Source organism: Watersipora subatra, chromosome 9, assembly GCF_963576615.1.
Source record: "Watersipora subatra chromosome 9, tzWatSuba1.1, whole genome shotgun sequence".
NCBI classification, from domain to species: Eukaryota; Metazoa; Bryozoa; class Gymnolaemata; order Cheilostomatida; family Watersiporidae; genus Watersipora; species Watersipora subatra.
Window position 1 is genome coordinate 60144717 of NC_088716.1, and position 20136 is coordinate 60164852.

Below are 20136 nucleotides of genomic sequence, written 5' to 3' on the forward strand. Positions count from 1 at the left end.
TGTATAATATTATGAGTTAGCTTTATCAGCTTTGTATTATACTGTGTGCTAGCTTTATCAGCTTTGCTTTATCAGCTTTGTTTATAACTACATGTCTTGTACTGAAACTTTCTCTTCTGGTCTAGACTTGCGAACACTAAACTGCGTTTCAATTCTTCAAGCAATATTCCTTACTTGAGCAACTTAGAACCAACATATTACATGGTGTCAAGAGTCTGCCTACTAGTCAATCATGGACAGTGGACTGAGGAGGCCACAGCAGCTATCATTCAAGGGAAATGTGTCTGAAAACTGGAGGATATTTGAGCAAGAATATGACATTTATGTCAATGCCATATATAGTGACAAACCAGAGGCTGCCAGGGTGTATATGCTGCTTAACTTGGCAGGGCCAGAAGCAATAGAGAGAGAACGGTCGTTCACGTACAATGAAGCTATAACAGAAGATGCGGAGCATGGGATTGTAGCTGTACCTCAAGAAACAAGGGAGCAGGTAGCAACTTTAAAGCGGAAGTTCAGAGAGATCTGCAGGCCGATCACCAATGTCATTCTAGAACGCCATCGATTTAATGCACGCAGCCAAAAGGAAGGTGAGCTGTTCCAAACTTTCTTAGCAGACATTAGAACTAAAGCTGCGCAATGTGATTTTGGAGACTTGCAAGATGAGTTGTTATGTGACAGAATTGTATCCGGTATTCGTAATGATAATGTACGTAAGCAACTACTCAGAAACAGTGACCTAACACTAGCCAAAGCTATACAAACTTGTCAGATATACGAGTCTTCAGAGCAGAACGCAGCCGAGTTTAGTAAACCGATCGTAGACGTAGTAAAACGCAAATCGTATACGCAACACCTGAGTAACAGTAACACTAACTGTAGTAGTAATCATGCTAAATCATCAACACGACCCAGAACTGCAAGTAGTCATAACACTTCGTCATGCCGTAACTGTGGAAAACGGCACCCACCGAAACAGTGTCCAGCGTATGGTCGTAAATGTAACAATTGTGGTAAACTCAATCACTATGCAAAGCTGTGCAGGTCAGGTACAAAGCAGCCAGGAACTGTAGATGAACTCACAGAATCGTGTCACGAAGAGTTCCGAATCGAAACAGTATCACTGCCGTGTAACAATCGTGGAGATATACGAACTCATTTTACTGTCAATGACACCACGCTAGAGGTTAAGATTGACACAGGTGCAAAAGTAAATGTAATCTCGCTCGATCAAGTACGCCGTATAGGACTATACAGTAAAATCGACCGATCACGTACTAGCACGCTACTAGGCTTTGGAGGTGCTCAGACAGTAACAGTAGGATCTGTAGTTATACCGCACCCTCAGGCGAAATTGCGATTCGAAGTAGTCGATAGTGACGCCAGATGCCTACTAGGACTCAGTGATAGTGTACGATTAGGACTTGTAACACTTAGTCAGGAGGTATTCGAAGTAGAGCAAAAGCCGCAGGCTCCAGCCAAGCTACTAGAAGACTATCCAGAGTTATTCGATGGCAAACTAGGTACACTGCCATGTAACTACAAGATAACGATAGATCCGGAAGTAGCACCAGTCATTCGACCTGTCCGCTCTGTACCAGCGCCTCTACGTGACAAAGTAGAAGCAGCTCTAAACCGACTAGAGAATCGCGGGATTATCACCAAGGTAACCGAACCTACCGACTGGGTATCCACACTCGTAGTAACCGCCAAGAAGGACAGTAACGACGTACGTATCTGTATCGACCCGGGTGACCTGAACAAAGCTATCAAATGACCTCATCACCCACTTAAGACAATCGAACAGGTAGCAGCAAACATACCTGGAGCTAAACATTTTACGGTAGTTGACGCGAAAGAAGCTTTCTACCATATACCACTAGAAGAGAGCTTGTCATACCTTACCATGTTTGGTACACCGTTTGGCAGATACCGATATCTGCGTATGCCGATGGGACTCTGCTCGTCCTCAGACATATATCAGCGCGCTATAGAACAGCTGCTGACCGACTATCCGTGCCAAATAATAATGGACGACATTCTTATAGCTGGTAAGACTGAGGATGAACACGACTCCAACGTCAGGAGAGTAATGACACGACTGCAGGAGATAAACCTCAAACTGTCGCCGCGTAAATGCAAGTACAAGACGACAGAAGTCCGATATGTAGGGCACGTACTAACTGATCAGGGACTAAAACCTGACCATGCTAAGATCAAGGCAATCACTGACATGCCAAGCCCAACTAATGTAGAAGAACTACAGAGATTCATGGGCATGGTCAAGTATCTCGCCAAGTTTATACCGCACCTGAGTGAGAAGACCGCCGTACTAAATGACCTACTCCGTAAAGACACAGCGTGGACCTGGGAGTCACAGCAGGCACAAGCGCTGAAAGCCATAAAAGATGAGATCACTAATGCAACGACTTTTACCTACTACGACGTCAATAAGCCAGTGACACTTACCTGCGATGCCTCGCAATCTGGGCTGGGGGCAGCCTGTCTTCAGGACAACAGAGTCGTCAGTTTCGCTTCTCGAGCTATGACGGATACCGAGAAATGCTACTCTCAGATAGAAAAAGAACTGCTGGCCGTAAGATTCGCCTGCAACCGATTCAGAGACTATGTATTCAGAGACTTTACCGTAGAAACCGACCATCAGCCGCTCGTATCGATTATGAATAAGCCGTTATCCGCAGCGCCTAAGAGACTTCAGAGTATGTTACTACAGCTGAAGCCATATCGTCTAAACATCATATACAAGAAGGGCAAAACACTATACCTCGCTGATACAATGTCTCGCGCCTATCTACCGGACAATGACAATAACGAACACATAGACTTTGACGTACTCGCCGTAACACCGATAACCAACCAGAAGTATCTCGAGCTACAGCAAGCCACAACCAGTGATCCCGTACTCAGTAAGATAAGTGAACTTATACTGGCTGGATGGCCCAGAAAGGAGGCCAGTGTAGCCGAAGATATCAAGCCGTATTTTGCATTTCGTGATGAACTAGCTGTTGAGAATGGTGTTGTCTACAGAGGTGAGCGTGCTATCGTACCTCAATCGCTTAAAGACGACTATATCCAGCAGCTCCATCGAGGACATATTGGCATCGAAGCAACCAAGCGACGTGCCAATGACATTGTATTCTGGCCAGGCATGAGTAGTGACATCGACAAAGCACTAGCTCTCTGCAGTATATGCCAGACATCCAGAAATCACCAGCCGAGAGAACCGTTACTATCGTATCCTGTACCGTCGCAACCGTGGAGCATCGTAGCCACTGACATGTTCTACTGGAGATCGATGACGTATTTGGTGACTGTAGACTCATACTCAGGCTGGTATGAAATCGACACACTTCGTGACACTTCTGCAGCGACCGTGATTAAGAAACTGAAAGCCCATTTTGCAAGATTTGGTAGACCAGTGAATCTAATATCAGATTGTGGTCAGCTGTACAGCTCAGAGGAGTTCAGAAAGTTCAGGCGAGCGTGGAATATCGAACATGTAAGATCTAGCCCCTACGACGCGTCCAGCAATGGTCTGGCAAAGAAATCTGTTCAGACAGCCAAACGCCTGCTTGAAAAGACGTTCAAGGAGGGTGGAGACATCTACATGGCTCTACTTAACCAACGCAACACGCCGAGAAAGGATATGGGCTCGCCAGCTCAGAGAAACATATCTCGCCGAACTCGCACACCGATACCGACAGCCGAGACGCTCCTACGACCCACAATCATGGACTCTGAGGCAGTACAATATAAGCAGTCACAAGAGCGTGCTCATCAGAAATCATACGCTGATCACTCTGCTGTTACACTCCCGACACTCACACCAGGTGATACCATGCGTATGCAAACCGACAAAGGCTTCTGTGACACCACCGCCACTATTGTCGGAACAGCCAACCCCCGATCGTATGTTGTGCAGCAGAACGGCAAAACATACAGACGTAACCGTCACCACCTGCTACACGTACCGACTCCTGATCTCGCTGATACTGTGGTTCCGCTGCCACCTACTATGTCTACCACCTCAGATGACAAGTCAGGTGACCCGCCAGCTTGCTCGACACCCGCCGACTCCGCCGCCGCAACTGACACTCCTGTGTCAGTGACTAGATCAGGGCATGCAGTTGTTAAACCAGTTCGATATCGCGACTAGGGGAAGGATGTAACATTCTATGTATATTCTATGCATCCGCGCCTTCTAACTCTACTAATCACGTGGCTCTAATTATAATATTATGTGTTAGCTTCATCAGCTTTGTATAATATTATGAGTTAGCTTTATCAGCTTTGTATTATACTGTGTGTTAGCTTTATCAGCTTTGCTTTATCAGCTTTGTTTATAACTACATGTCTTGTACTGAAACTTTCTCTTCTGGTCTAGACTTGCGAACAATAAACTGCGTTTCAATTCTCCAAGCAATATTCCTTACTTGAGCAACTTAGAACCAACATATTACAGACCCCTTGAATGTTGCCTCCAACATAGGAGAGCAGTTTCTGAACATCATAAAAACAGAATTTCCACCTGGCCATAAACTGCATAAAGTATTTAATTCCAACACAATCAAACTAAGCTACAGGTGCATGTCCAATATTAAAAGCCATATCAACGCTCACAATAAAGCTTTGTTATTACCTACTCGTGGTGATGACAACTGTCATGCAAGTGCCAAGTATCATTGGTACTTTGCCAACAAACATTATGCTTTTTAGCTAAAGCTTTATACAAGCTAATATTATATAGTACTGTCTCATTATAGCTATTAATAATGCTTGTAGCTTTTTACAAAGCTTTTCTATGACCAAACATATAAATACTTGGGTTTTCTGTTATCAAATCAGTTGTCTCTGGAGTGTGCAATAAACCATTTCTCTAATTTAATACTCTATTTAATTGCTTCTGTGCAGAAACATAACAGAAGCTAATTGGCGACAAGGATTTCTCTTTTGAACAAGTTACAAAGAGTTTTGTTCAGATTTTATCATTGATAAAATCGATACAAAGAGTTCTAGTTTATTACAAGAGTAACTGTTCAAAATTGCACCACTACAATGGCAGAAGTAGCAGACCTGATCAAGCTAATGCAGAAGCAGCAGGAGGACCAGAGACAGCAGCAAGAGGAGCAGAGAAAGCAGCAAGAAGAGCATAGACAACAGCAGCATGAGGAGTTCAAGCAGCAACAAGAGGAATACAGACGTCAGCAAGATGAAAGAATGGAGGAGAATAAGAAACTTATGGAGCTACTACTACAAAACCTACAACGGAAACAAGAAACAGCTGCAACCGCTGTTCCAGCCTTCCCAGGTTTTGACCCAACAGCAGAGCTACTAACAGATTACATAGACAGATTCAACACATTCATTGCAGCACATTCTATTCATCAAGACAAGATTGCTAGCACTTTTCTCACCAACTAACAGCCTACACTCTACAAGCAGCTTAGTAATATGGCAGCTCAGCTTTCAACACCCAAGCAGATCAACGACCTCAACATGGATGAAATACTGGAATTTCTCAAAGACCAGTATGACCCTAAGCACTTCATTGTTAGAGAGCGTTACAAGTATTGGAGTGACATGCAGAGGAAACCTGGAGAAACTATTCAAGAGTTAGCTGCCAGAATTCGTCAAGATGCAACTACATGTGGTTTCATAGACATTACAGATCCATTAGATGAGGCTCTCAGAACAAGATTTATCTGCTCTGTAAACAATGAAGCAGTTCTCAAATCTCTCTTCAAGGTCAAGGACAATGAACTCAACTTCAACAAAGCTATACAGGTAGCACAGGAAACAGAAGAAGCAGCTAAAGTTGCCAAAGAGACAGTTTATGGAAACTCGTCTAAAGTCAACAAGGTTGCTCAACAGAAAACCCAAGTATTTATATGTTTGGTCATAGAAAAGCTTTGTAAAAAGCTACAAGCATTATTAATTAGCTATAATGAGACAGTACTATATAATATTAGCTTGTATAAAGCTTTAGCTAAAAAGCATAATGTTTGTTGGCAAAGTACCAATAATACTTGGCACTTGCATGACACCTCCTCACTAAGCTAAAGGTTCTTTCTGGTTCTCTTAGACCTTCGGGGTTTGTCTCTGCTATACTCATCTCCATCAGGTAGACGAGGGTTGCGTGGTCTTCTTCTAGACGGAGGTTGCTCTGTTACAGTTGTAGGGGCTGGTAGTTGCAGTTTTGTCTCCTCTGTTATATCAGGTTTATCTCCCGGGTCTTGATCTTCTTCTGTTGAGTATCTTGGTCTGAGTTGTTCAACATGTCTTCTCCAAGTAGGTCTCAATGTCAAACTGGTACCAAAGGGACCTACTTGGAGAAGACATGTTGAACAACTCAGACCAAGATACTCAACAGAAGAAGATCAAGACCCGGGAGATAAACCTGATATAACAGAGGAGACAAAACTGCAACTACCAGCCCCTACAACTGTAACAGAGCAACCTCCGTCTAGAAGAAGACCACGCAACCCTCGTCTACCTGATGGAGATGAGTATAGCAGAGACAAACCCCGAAGGTCTAAGAGAACCAGAAAGAACCTTTAGCTTAGTGAGGAGGTGTCATGCAAGTGCCAAGTATTATTGGTACTTTGCCAACAAACATTATGCTTTTTAGCTAAAGCTTTATACAAGCTAATATTATATAGTACTGTCTCATTATAGCTATTAATAATGCTTGTAGCTTTTTACAAAGCTTTTCTATGACCAAACATATAAATACTTGGGTTTTCTGTTATCAAATCAGTTGTCTCTGGAGTGTGCAATAAACCATTTCTCTAATTTAATACTCTATTTAATTGCTTCTGTGCAGAAACATAACAACAACTCAAGGACATGTAATTGTAAAAATAGAGCCAGCTGCCCTATGAAAGGCAAGTGCCTAACAGAGAATGTCGTTTACCAAGCATCAGTCACCACCAACAACGGAACAGAGGAGACATATGTCGGCGTGACACAAAATACTTTCAAAACTAGATATACCTACCATAAGGCTTCCTACAACCATACATCCAAAAGGAATGCCACAGAGCTAAGTAAATATATATGGCAACTAAAGGATAGCGGACTATTCCACAACATCAAATGGTCAATCTTAAAAACTGCAAGATCTTATAGCCCTACCACTAAGAAATGCGAACTCTGTATATGAGAGAAGTATTACATAATATGCAAGCCTCAATTAGCCACCTTAAATAAGCGCAACGAAATGCTATCCAGTTGCCGTCATGCCAATTAATTCCTGCTAAGAAACAGTGTCACTTAAGACTCTGGCTTTTAGCTCTTATATAGTTTTACTGCTAGTGGAATATTTATTATTTTTAACATTTTATCTGAAGAGTGCAAGCCTACCGCACGAAACTTTAAGTAATAAAATGTTTTAACAAAACTTGTAGTTTTTTAGTACAAATAGTGTTATATATATATATATATATATATATATAAATTTGCTAGCTGAATTTCAATCGGCTGCTCTCACAACAGACCTATGCCCTGATGATGAGGAAATTGACTGGCATACGAAACCTCTTCATGGTGCTTACCACCAACAAATATCTAAGGTTGGCGATCTTCACCAGACATATATGTGGCTGAACAAAGGAAACCTAACGGCCAATACGGAGTCGCTAATCATGGCAGCCCAGGAGCAAGTGCTCCCAACAAGGCAACTCCAAACGAAAATCTATCACACTAGAGACGATCCTAGATGCAGACTGTGCAAAGATGCACCTGAGACCATCCAACACATCATCAGTGGATGCAGACAGCTAGCAGGGAACGCATACACTGAGCGGCATAATCATGTCGCAGGTATTGTGTATAGAAGTCTATGTGATGAGTACGGCCTTAATAAACCACAACACTGGTGGGAAGCTCCTGGTAAGGTCAATGAAAATGACCGCGCTAAGATCCTCTGGGACTTCTACATCCAAACTGACAAGCATGTCCTAGCAAACCAACCAGATATAGTGGTGGTAGACAAGGAGAACAAGAGGGCTACTATAATAGATATAGCAGTACCCAATGACTACAATATAGCCAGCAAAGAAAAGGAAAAGGTAGAAAAATATCTCCCTCTTGGAGAAGAAATTGAAAAATGCTGGAATGTAAGAACAACCGTAATCCCAGTAGTGATTGGGGCACTGGGCGCAATAACACCGGCGCATAAAATGTGGCTTGCCCAAATACCAACAACAATCAACTCAGGTGAGTTGCAGAAAAGTGCGCTATTGGGAACAGCTAAGATCTTGAGACGAGTGCTCAAACTCCCAGGTCTCTGGTAGGAGACCCGAGTTAGAGCAGAATTTACCACCCATACGGGGTATCCGGGGTGAGGAAACAATTTTTTTTTTATATATATATATATATATATAAGTTATATTGTAAGAGCAGCCGATTGAAATTCAGCTAGCAACTTATCTGAGATGGCCATGGAGGCTGCATATGCTTTGATGCTTTGCTCCTCCTCTTTCACTGTCTGCTGTACACTTTTGAGTCCCCTACCGCCATCTTTCCTATCAAGATACAATCTAGTAGTATCAGATTTTGGGTGGAGTGCTCCATGCATGGTCAGCAGTTTACGAGTTGCTATATCTGTTTCTTTGATGGCTTCCTCAGTCCACTTTATTATGCCTGCTGGATATCTTATTACTGGCAGTGCGTAGGTATTTATTGCCATGACTTGGTTCTTGGCATTGAGCTGGCTCCGCAAGACCTGCCGAAGGCGTTTCTTGTATTCGGTAATGGCTTTGTGACGTACCTCGGCTTCGTGGTTGATGTTGCTTTGCATAATCCCCAAGTACTTGTACCTTTCTTCTATATCTTTGATGGTACCATTTGGCATTCTTAAGCCATCTGTGAGCATAGAATGGTCTTTCTTAAGCATTAGCCTTCCACATTTCTCAATACCAAATATATATATACATATACATATATATATATAAAAAAAATTGTTTCCTTACCGCAGATACCCCGTTTGGGTGGTAAATTCTGCTCTAACTCGGGTCTCCTACCAGAGACCTGGGAGTTTGAGCACTCGCCTCAAGATCTTAGCTGTTCCCAATAGCGCACTTTTCTGCAACTCACCTGAGTTGATTGTTGTTGGTATTTGGGCAAGCCACATTTTATGCGCCGGTGTTATTGCGCCCAGTGCCCCAATGACTACTGGGATTACGGTTGTTCTTACATTCCAGCATTTTTCAATTTCTTCTCCAAGAGGGAGATATTTTTCTACCTTTTCTTTTTCTTTGCTGGCTATATTGTAGTCATTGGGTACTGCTATATCTATTATAGTAGCCCTCTTGTTCTCCTTGTCTACCACCACTATATCTGGTTGGTTTGCTAGGACATGCTTGTCAGTTTGGATGTAGAAGTCCCAGAGGATCTTAGCGCGGTCATTTTCATTGACCTTACCAGGAGCTTCCCACCAGTGTTGTGGTTTATTAAGGCCATACTCATCACATAGACTTCTATACACAATACCTGCGACATGATTATGCCGCTCAGTGTATGCGTTCCCTGCTAGCTGTCTGCATCCACTGATGATGTGTTGGATGGTCTCAGGTGCATCTTTGCACAGTCTGCATCTAGGATCGTCTCTAGTGTGATAGATTTTCGTTTGGAGTTGCCTTGTTGGGAGCACTTGCTCCTGGGCTGCCATGATTAGCGACTCCGTATTGGCCGTTAGGTTTCCTTTGTTCAGCCACATATATGTCTGGTGAAGATCGCCAACCTTAGATATTTGTTGGTGGTAAGCACCATGAAGGGGTTTCGTATGCCAGTCAATTTCCTCATCATCAGGGCGTAGGTCCGTTGTGAGAGCAGCCGATTGATATTCAGCTAGCAACTTATCTGAGATGGCCATGGAGGCTGCATATGCTTTGATGCTTTGCTCCTCCTCTTTCACTGTCTGCTGTACACTTTTGAGTCCCCTATCGCCATCTTTCCTATCAAGATACAATCTAATAGTATCAGATTTTGGGCGAAGTGCTCCATGCATGGTCAGCAGTTTACGAGTTGCTATATCTGTTTCTTTGATGGCTTCCTCAGTCCACTTTATTATGCCTGCTATATATATATATATATATATATATATATATATATATATATATATATATATATATATATATATTGTTCTCTATAATAAAAGTAATCTGCAATTATTAACTTATATGCAGAGAGCAATTAAATTGTTCTCGAAAAAGAACCACAAAAGTGCTCTCTGCAACTGTACATGTCTCCGGTCTTTGAAGTTTCCTTGCCACTAGACATCATCAATCATGATTGCAGAGCTCTTGTTTGTGCAGTATATAATATTGACTGACTGTGCACTTATCTATTATCGTAGATAGATTTCCCTTCACACAAGGCAAGCTGACTTACCTCCTATTTTCTTATGTCTTTAATGTTTACCCGTTCAGTCTTTCACTTATTCTGAACATGCATATGCACATAAAGCTCTTACCCATGCAGTATGAACTTTATGTGCATATGCATGTATAGAATAAGTGAAATAATTTTACAAATTCCAATAGCTGTATCACTGTTCTGTATTGGGCAGGTAACCTTGATGCTGTAAAATTTAAAATGTTGTTTGTATATGCAACCACGCTCTGCTGTCACACCACATACATGTACATACATTTTTGTTACCTGTTTTAAAAACAGCCTCCATAAAGGATTTATTGATCCAATCAGGCAAATGCAACTTTTAGGCTAGCTTTGCTTACAACTACTGCTACTCACGCACCAAATGCAAGAGAAAGTAATTTTCAACATCCTTTCTTGTTTCTTGATTAGCTTAACTTTTGCAATAATTGCTAATAATTGAATTTTTATGATTATGTGATCATGGTATCTAATGTTTCTCAATTTTTTCATCTGATAAAATGCGTGTTGGCACATCAAAGCAGTTCCATAAGAAATATCAAAGTTTATCGGCGGATAAAGACGAGGTTTGTAAGCACGCTACTGTATAAATTAGATTAAATGTATAAATCAAATTTTTTGGGAATGCAAAGCAAGAGCTACACTTTGTAGCTTTCAATTATGAAACCTACTTACAGGTTAATTATAGAGTTGTTGCAGTACATTAAGCAGAGAAATGTTTCACTCTCTAATGTCAAGCAGATTACATCTAACTAGAATATTCTTACACACTTCTAATCCATTTGCGCTATTATGGTAACAGAACTACCGTGAAGCTGAACTTTCTCCGCTATTTTCCAATAGTCACAACCATTTAATAAAGTTTTTTTGAACTGGTTTCTCTGCTAACTCCTTTTCTCATACCAACCAGAAACAAGTTTTGATTATAGACGAAAGTGAGTGTCCTGTCCTATTTCTTCAAATATATTTTGGTCAAGCTAATTATTCTCTTCTTTTTTGGAGTTGTCTGATTCCCATGGAGTTGTCTGATTCCCATGGAGTTGTCTGATGCATATGGATTTTTATGATACCCATGGAGTTGTCTGATGCCCATGGAGTTGTCTGATCCCCATGGAGTTGGCTGATACCCATGGAGTTGTCTGATACTCATGGAGTTGGCTGATACCCATGGAGTCGCATGAAGGTTCCATCCACCTGAATAATAAAACATTCAACTAATCATAACTCCACAAATATTTCTATCTTTTAAGTTTGAAAAAGCAATCCGGAATGCAAGTGCCATATTTGTTGCTTCTACATTTCAAGTTATGAACAAAAATTTTGTTGTTAAATTAACGCATGCTCCCACATTCAATTTGCAATAATTAAGTAAATATTGTGTCATGCTGCATGTCCAATCTGTTTAAGCAGGGGCAGATTTACTGTGGTGCATTTGATGCAAATGCACCACCATAAATATGGCAAAAAACTTAAAAAAAAGACTTAAAATCCATCAAGAATTGAGTAAACTACAATTCATTTCACTGAGAACTTGCTTTGGGAGGAAATGAACAAAAACGGCCTAGTAGAGCTCGTTATAACAAACGAGTTTTAATAACATTGACCTGAATTTGTTTAGCTTATAAACAAATGAGAGTGGTCCCAATAAACATCCCCAATTGAGCCACATCTTTTTTCAAAAGAAGTACCACAAGCAATTTTGAAAGCAAAATGTCTCAAAAGAAAGGTCAAGAACGAACTTTGGATCATTTCTTTCGACGACAAAACAACAATTCAAAAAAGTATGCCCTAATATGTCTGTTTTATAATAGCATCGTTATGTAGCTAATACTACGAAACATTTTTATGGTAGTTTGCAGAAATTATGGCTAATTTCTGCACAGCCAAACCAAATGGCTGTTGAGGTTTTGTGATTGGTTTTGTCTTGATTTTATTTTATTGCACAAATGTTTGTTAACTTTCTGTTTACGTGTAATCTTGATATACATAGTATAAGGAACATTATAAAACACCAATTTAATTAATCATATCTAATGTCAATTTTTACCTCTAAACTTGTTGTTTGCTGCAAATAAATGATTACACTTGTTTTGTTTTTTGTGGGTGTTATATAATAACACCAACATCCAGTACATTACAGCTGCCATTGCAGTTATTTTATTGCACTGCAGTGCCATTTGACTGCTAATATTGCATTTCTCAACCATCAGTACCCTTTCTGTTTTCAATATCACTTTGGTCGTGGGCTGTATGACAGGAGAATTTTGTGTATATTTATCACGGAGATGCACTAAACTACATAAGAAGTTAAACATAGTTATGTACATGTACCATCAGGCATTTAATGTTCAATTGGCTGGTTTTATCTCATCAGGTTGGTAAAATATAGACTACTTGAGCAGTTAACCTGAGCAGTGTTAAAATATCTCTGTGATCTTTCTCCTCAATTGTATAAAAATGCGGTAAACAATGAATTTGTGCACTGCGTCTTATTGTGGCATTATATGCTTGTAAAGCACCAGAATGTACCAGGAATGCCTGTAACCTTTCTACCGTTGGAGACGGATTGGGATGGATCTTGAAGGAATGTTTTAAGGCATCATGTTTAAACTAACAAAACAAAGCTTTGTTTTGTTAGTTTAAAGCAGTTTAGTGGCAGATGATCTTATGTAAAGCACAACTTAACTTACATGTGCCAGTTGCAAACACAATGTACAGTCCGGCTGCGTGGCATGATGACATACTAAATATGAACTCAGAATACAGGTAAAATTGGTAAAATTGAAAACTGTGAAGCAAGTAGTGTTAACTTAGCCTTTCTACAAGATGTTTTATTTGGAATAAAACCTTTTGAATAATTAATTTTTGGTCAATTTTTAGCTTAGACTGTATGTTACAAAATGGTTTTTTAAACATATAAGCTACCTTGAAAGACTTTATTGATTTATTAAAAATACATGTCAAGTTGATTTTAAACACACACATTTTAAGTCAAGAAAAACAGGCTTGCTATAAATTCTGATGAGAAATCAAAACACTACATACAAAACTTCTGACATCAGATTTTGAGAGACACAATTATTAGCAAGCATAATGGCTTCCATCTGTAATCAATCAAAGGTTTTCCTTTTGGACAACCTATATAGTTGACCTTCAAGAAATTGTAAAGGTCCAGTAATGCTGCTGTCATATAGCACACCTGTGGTGTGCCAACTTGGTGATTTCTGGCAGAGCCACTATAAAGGTACAATCACATCAAGACGATTCATCAAAGTTGCTTTCAACGTGACAAAGTCTGTTTGGTGTAAAGCGGTAAACAGTTGTAAAAACTGTTTTATCTTAGTCACCGGCAAAAGATCGGTAAAATGCAGTATCTATCGCAAAACAATTTTCTAAGTTGCAACGTCACTAAAATCATGGCAATCACTACAGCAGCTGCAAAAGAATTAATTGTTGTAGATTATAGCAACATTTTATGGACATTTTTGTACTGATATCTTTCTGTTATGGGTTCATATAAATTAAAGCATTTCAAAGTGGCTGACAAATAGAAGTGACGGTCAATTGAAGGGTGGCACCATATTTTTCAATCTTTTTGTACTGGCTTTCGAGGTGGCAATCAAATAAATGTGGCATTCAAATATAATTGTTTTACAGTTTTACAGAGTTGCAACCACGACATTATATATGAAGCCACTCACCTGCAGATTATTTTTTTCCAAGTTCAATGGCAGTATGTTGAATAATGGTGTGACTCCTTTTGTGTTCATGCTGATAAGTGGTCAAAATGGAATGGATATTTATGTTGCATTTCACTGACAAAAAAGTGTCCCATTTTTATAATAAGAATTTGAGATAGTTTGGTGTGAAGCCTTTGTAAAAATGTATTTCAAATTAGAAACAGATTAGAAGCTGTTCCAGCTCCGACTCTCTATCTCTCTCCCTCTCTCCCCTCTCTCTCTCTCTCTCTCCCTCTCTCCCTCTCTCCCTCTCTCCCCTCTCTCTCTCTCCCCTCTCTCTCTCTCCCTCTCTCCCTCTCTCCCTCTCCCTCTCTCTCTCCCTCTCTCCCTCTTTCCTTCTCTCCCTCTCTCCCTCTCTCCCTCTCTCTCTAGCTCTCTATCTCTCTCTATCTCTCTCTATCTCTCTCCCCTCTCTCTCTCTCCCTCTCTCTCCTCTCCCTCTCTCTCCTCTCTCTCCCTCTTTCCCTCTTTCCCTCTTTCCCTCTTTCCCTCTTTCCCTCTCTCCCTCTCTCTCTCTCTCCCTCTATCTATCTCTCTATCTATCTCTCTCCCTCTCTCTCTATCTCTCTCTCTCTCTCTATCTCTCTCTGCAGAAACACAACTCCAACAAATCGTCCTAGTAAGAGAAATAACCGTAATAAAAGAAAACCTCATACTGCTTGGTGTAAGCCATAAATGATGTAACAGCTTTAAAGATATTTATACCTTTAACTGAAAGCAACAAAATCTATCTGATTTCGCATGAGATTTCACAATGAAAAATTCAGTCTTGTTGTTATAGTTTTATAGCCAGATATCTACATTTTAGATGCGTATTGCTAATCAAATTACATGTAAGTCTAATGCATGCTGCCATTTATTAATACAATCATTGATACATTTTTATTGCTAACAATTTAGAACTTTACTTTTGATTAAACATTGGTGGTGCTTTTTTATCAAACTTATTTTAACATAAAGTTATTTTTCTCTAAAGCAGTTTTGTTAATGAAAATATTTTGAAAATCAAGTAAAAATTAAATATGGCTAAATGAGCTCGTTATAAGCCAATGAAAATTGAGCAGACTATAAGCTACGCCTGAGCTAACCGATAGCATTGCCTTTCTTAGCATCTCTGATGAATTAAACCTCTATCACAATCCTCCAGCTTGATTGAGATTAGAAAGCCTCTTAGAGTAGCTAATACAAGAGGCTACTATACAATAAGTAATTGCAACAGCCAATACAACACATCATTATGCAATAATAACTTGCATAGCGTTCAGCTGGTCTATTGGATAATGCTTTCTAGAGGCACACTATAAAGATCGAAAGAGGTAAGTTGCTTCAAAAATGAGTTTTAACATTACAAGTAATATTTGTGAAGCAAATTAGTATGTATTATTATTGAACTTGTGATCATCTCTCAAATTATGATTGATACGCTAGCATTGATGAGAATGTATTGACTGTTTATAGAAATGGGGTTGAACTGCTGTAAGGGCTCTAATGAGACATTGTCGGAGGAGGAAATCATATGCATACAGAGTAACGCTCCTAATGCCACTATCGACGTTATTAGATACTGGTTCAAAATATTCATCGTAAGTCATTCCTTTGAGCATCTTGACTACTGAATATCCATCGAGATGCTGACAGCTACCATGCTTGCAATAAGACATGTTATGAAATACCTTGACCTGGCACTGGTAGACCTTAAATCTTCCGCAGACTTCATTGCAGTATGTTGCTGTTAGTCCCACAATACATCGGTGATTGTCTGTAATAACATCGTTCACACTATCACTAACTCATTTGCATTTACATCAGAGAATAGTCCGCAGCCTAGTTCTCTTTATACAATGCAATAGCAGAAATGATGAGATACTATATCCACAGCGACTAACATGAAGGATTGCTTGATCATAGATGAAGTAATCCGAGACAGCTAATCACTATCCGGGAACTAGTGACATTGCTCTGACTGTCATGAATGCATGGTAAAATATTAGTAAAGTTTGATAGATAATCTTTCTCAACACATCTGCATCTGCATCTGCATCGCCTATGTAATGGCATCAGTATATTGACTAATAATTAGATTAATTATTTCCTGACTTCTGTTACGCCCAAAATCAAACTTACAGTAGAAATTGTGTTAGCTTTAGTCTCATCCCATTATATTAATAAATACCTTCCATAATCTGCAGGAAGCCTATCCTGGCGATGATATACCTAGAGAAAGAATTGCTGCTATATACCGGGCTTATTACACTGGAGTGAATAGAGCTCACTTTTACCAAAGAATCGTCAGGAGGTACGGCGAAGAAAGCGACTATGCACTGAACTTCAGAACTTTCATGATAGCCGCTTTTGATGTGGTGCCACCTCAGCTGAACAAGTTTGACTTAGGCTTCGCCATGTTTGACTCTAATCGTGATGGCTTTGTCAACTGGAGAGATTTCTATCGAGTTGCAAAGGTAAGTGTGACGTTCTGCTGTATTTTTGGTATAAAGAACTTGACGTTGTTCTGGACAGACAAGTTTACATTCAATTAAAGGATTTTACAATCAGTTGCCCCAAAAACTCTTGAAAACCAGCCACTCTTGAGCACCTCAGACATGTAGCATGTTCCTCAAATGCTATAAACAGTTGTTGTGGCTTATTGGGGTGAGAATAGAGCTGTTTGCACTCTCAGGTATGCAGTATGCAGACACACAATTCTATTTTAATAACAAATGGCAGAACTGTATGACTGCCCTATATTTATAGAGTTTAAACATTTGAATGCGGCATGCAATTTCCAAAAAAGCTAAAGTCATGCTAAAACCTATAATGCCATTTAACGATTTTCTCTGGAATAATGTCATTGAATGAAAGTGCAAGTGAGCTATTAACAAAGAATAAGTATTTATGTTACATACATGTAGCTAACTTATTGGTCTCAGCAGTTTAAAAAATTGTTGGTTGTTGATAGGGAAAATTTAAAAAAGTTGCTAAAAATTTTGCTTTATAGTTGCCTGTATATTGCTAATTCATTCAGGAAGAAACACTCTGTCACAAATCTACATGCTGTAAAATTTAGACTAGTAGAAGTATGCAATAGATACCACGACAACATTGAAAGTCCAGAAAAAGTTGTCTAGTCAATATTTTTAACTTAAATTGGTGAGTTCTTCACTGTCAAGTGAGCTTTTAATTTTTGACAGTAGGTATGGTCAATTACGGTCTGTGTATATACTTGTGTAAGCTGAATTGATAATGTGAAGATGACTCCCAGTACACTTTGGCTTTAGTATTCAGTGCACTACTAAAGTCTTGTGTAACTAGTGATACAATGTATGAGCACGAGTATGAGCAAGGTTGGATATGTTAAACTAATCAAAATAAGTCAAGTCACTAAAAAGAAACTTGCCTAATTTCTTTGGAAAAATGACTATTTTGTATGCTTTGCAAATGAGACACCAACACAACGGGTTAAAAATGTACTTAACCATCCGAAACTGCAAGTGATTTCTTGATCTCATCAGAATTTAGAGATCTTAGAGTTAACCATTCTGTGTATTATATTGATAATTAGCATGTGGTAAAATACAGGATCATATTGATTATTAGCATGTGGTAAAATACAGGATCATATTATTTATTAGCATGTGGTAAAATACAGGATCTACCTATTTAATGAAAATTTTCACAATAAGTAAAACTCACAAGTTATACTAGCAGAAATTATCAAATATGTCACTCTGTTACCCGCAATTCATCATAAAGTTTACAAAACTGACAAGCTAGCACTATTCCTCTATTGGTTTGTCTCTTCCTTTGTTGCTCTGCCTATTCCTCCATCCTTCCCTCCATCTGAGGTTAGCGAACAATGCCCTTAGCTTTTTGGCAGAGCCCAGTGGTCTCAGTGGTCATGTTCAGCATAGTAGGTATACTAACACCATGGTTAATGGTCTGCATCAAGAGTTTTAGCCCCAGATTTGTCTACCCATATTGTAGCCAGTAGAAGGAAGTATAACTAAAATACAGCCCATTCCTGGTGCTGGTGACCAGACTGCCAATAAATTAGAGTTACTTCTTTCTTATCAATTCCGGATTATCCGCTTCTTTGTGAGAAGTCTGAGCATTTTTGGAATGCAAGTAATCAGTAGTAGGAATTCCCTATTTTCTATCATGACCCATCATAATGTTTCCATTAGCCAGTCTAATATACAATTATTTTGAATATAAACAGCTAAGAAAGTGTATGGTTATTATTACACCTAATAGTTGGATATAAAGAAATGTAGAGTTAAATTTGTGAGAAGACAAAGATTTTGGTGGTTGCGATGGCTCTATTAAATTTACCATCTCATAATTATGAGACCATAAAAGCGTCTATTAAGCACGAATAAACATATTTGATTCAAAATCAATTCAAACGATGAGTTATATAGGGGTCAAAATGTAGAAATAATTGATAGTGATAAATTTACTCTCAGGGATGGAGTGGTCATTAACAAATTCAAGTCAATCTTTTCCATTATTCCTCTTTTATAAAATGATGAAAAGTTGCAGAAAAACCAAGAGGACTACATTTATTGTTAGAACGCTCAGTCTGGCGACTGAACCAATCGAATTGTAGCAATCGCATTGTAACTCAAATAATTTATCTATCAGATAGTACAAATTTGCTTCTTAGCCAAGGGTAGGGTCCTTAACAGTCTGTTCATCAATACAAAGTTGGTCCTTGGAAAATCTGAAATATTATCTGCTGCATCAATCCAGAATTTTTCTCTTCCAAATCAACTGCTAGGAAATTTGAACAGTAGAACCCTTGTACTCTCAGCATCAATTGATTTTCACATTGGAGACGCTAGCTGCACATGGCACGTATTTTCCTATTATAGGGTCATTTCATCATGGCTGGTGTAGAGTATCCTGGTTTACCTGCTGAAAAGGTCGCTGATGAGATAATAGCATGCTTAGATTGTGACCACGAGGACTCCATATCCATGAAAGAATTCTACCACAGAATTCAAGACAGAGTGCTCGAAGATCCTTTAATTTATGACAGATTATTTTTTGTAGATAAAATTTCTATGGCACTGATTGCCATAGCTAATCATTTATCTACCTACCCGTAAGTAGCGTCCTATAAAATAACTAAACCTGATACAATTCAACTTCAGTAGTGGTAGATTACTTATACACCGAGAACAATTTGAAACTATCTCAAATTACCTGGTCCCAGTATGATAGAACAGGTGTATTTAATTAGTTCTATTAAAATCCAACAACTTCTTAACTCTTTTGTATGGCTCCAATTTTATAGCTGAAGTATAATCAGTGTTTCTGTTATTTCTTTTTGAACAAGCCTTCTCTGACATTAGTTTCTAGAATAGTTCTTCAAGCAATAATAGATTCACATCATCAAACTTGTAGGCTTTTGATCTAGTCAGTGTCACATCATTTCAAAAGCTAAAACATTTCTCTAAACTCAAGCCTTAGAACAGAAGTTAAAATCTTTGGCTTTATCATTTACATAATAACAGAATGAAGGAATAACAAGGAATAATGCATTTAAGCGGAACCTGATTAACTGTAATTGTTTCATCACGAGACAGACATTGCCGAAGGATGTTGCAACAGAAGTGAGACTGGCTTTACTAAAATTATATAACTGTAGTTGTTGTTTTTTTTAAGATTTTATGCTACTTTGTTAAATTATGAGTGAGTTGTCACCGACTTAATTTTGTTATAAAAAATTTAACTGCCTAAAATTGTGCCTAATTTATTAGATGATGTTCCCACATTGTGCAGATGGATGAAAACCTTGATTGCCTTCTAAACTTATTCACAATGAAGGCAGCACATAAAGCTGTTGAATTGCTAGGATATCTGTCTCTCTCAACATTTTATAAACTCAAAAATAGGCAGAAGTAATTTTACGACGGTCAAAGATATTAACCAGCTGTGCAATTTTTTTAATTCATAAGAGAAAACATTCCCTGGC

At 39.0% G+C, this 20136-nt stretch overlaps 2 protein-coding genes across 2 annotated transcripts; both read left to right on the forward strand.

Annotated features, from left to right (window-relative positions):
* Positions 1-232: 232 nt before the first annotated feature.
* On the forward strand, positions 233-1777 carry LOC137405303 (uncharacterized). The gene has a single exon (XM_068091530.1). It carries the CDS (start codon positions 233-235, stop codon positions 1775-1777), a length of 1545 nt encoding a protein of 514 aa, XP_067947631.1.
* Positions 1778-15311: 13534 nt separating this feature from the next.
* On the forward strand, positions 15312-19484 carry LOC137404621 (neuronal calcium sensor 2-like). Its single transcript, XM_068090847.1, has 4 exons — positions 15312-15475; positions 15618-15742; positions 16349-16618; positions 19031-19484. Exons 2-4 carry the CDS (start codon positions 15620-15622, stop codon positions 19265-19267), a joined length of 630 nt encoding a protein of 209 aa, XP_067946948.1. The 5' UTR covers positions 15312-15475; positions 15618-15619; the 3' UTR covers positions 19268-19484.
* The last annotated feature ends 652 nt before the right edge of the window (positions 19485-20136 follow it).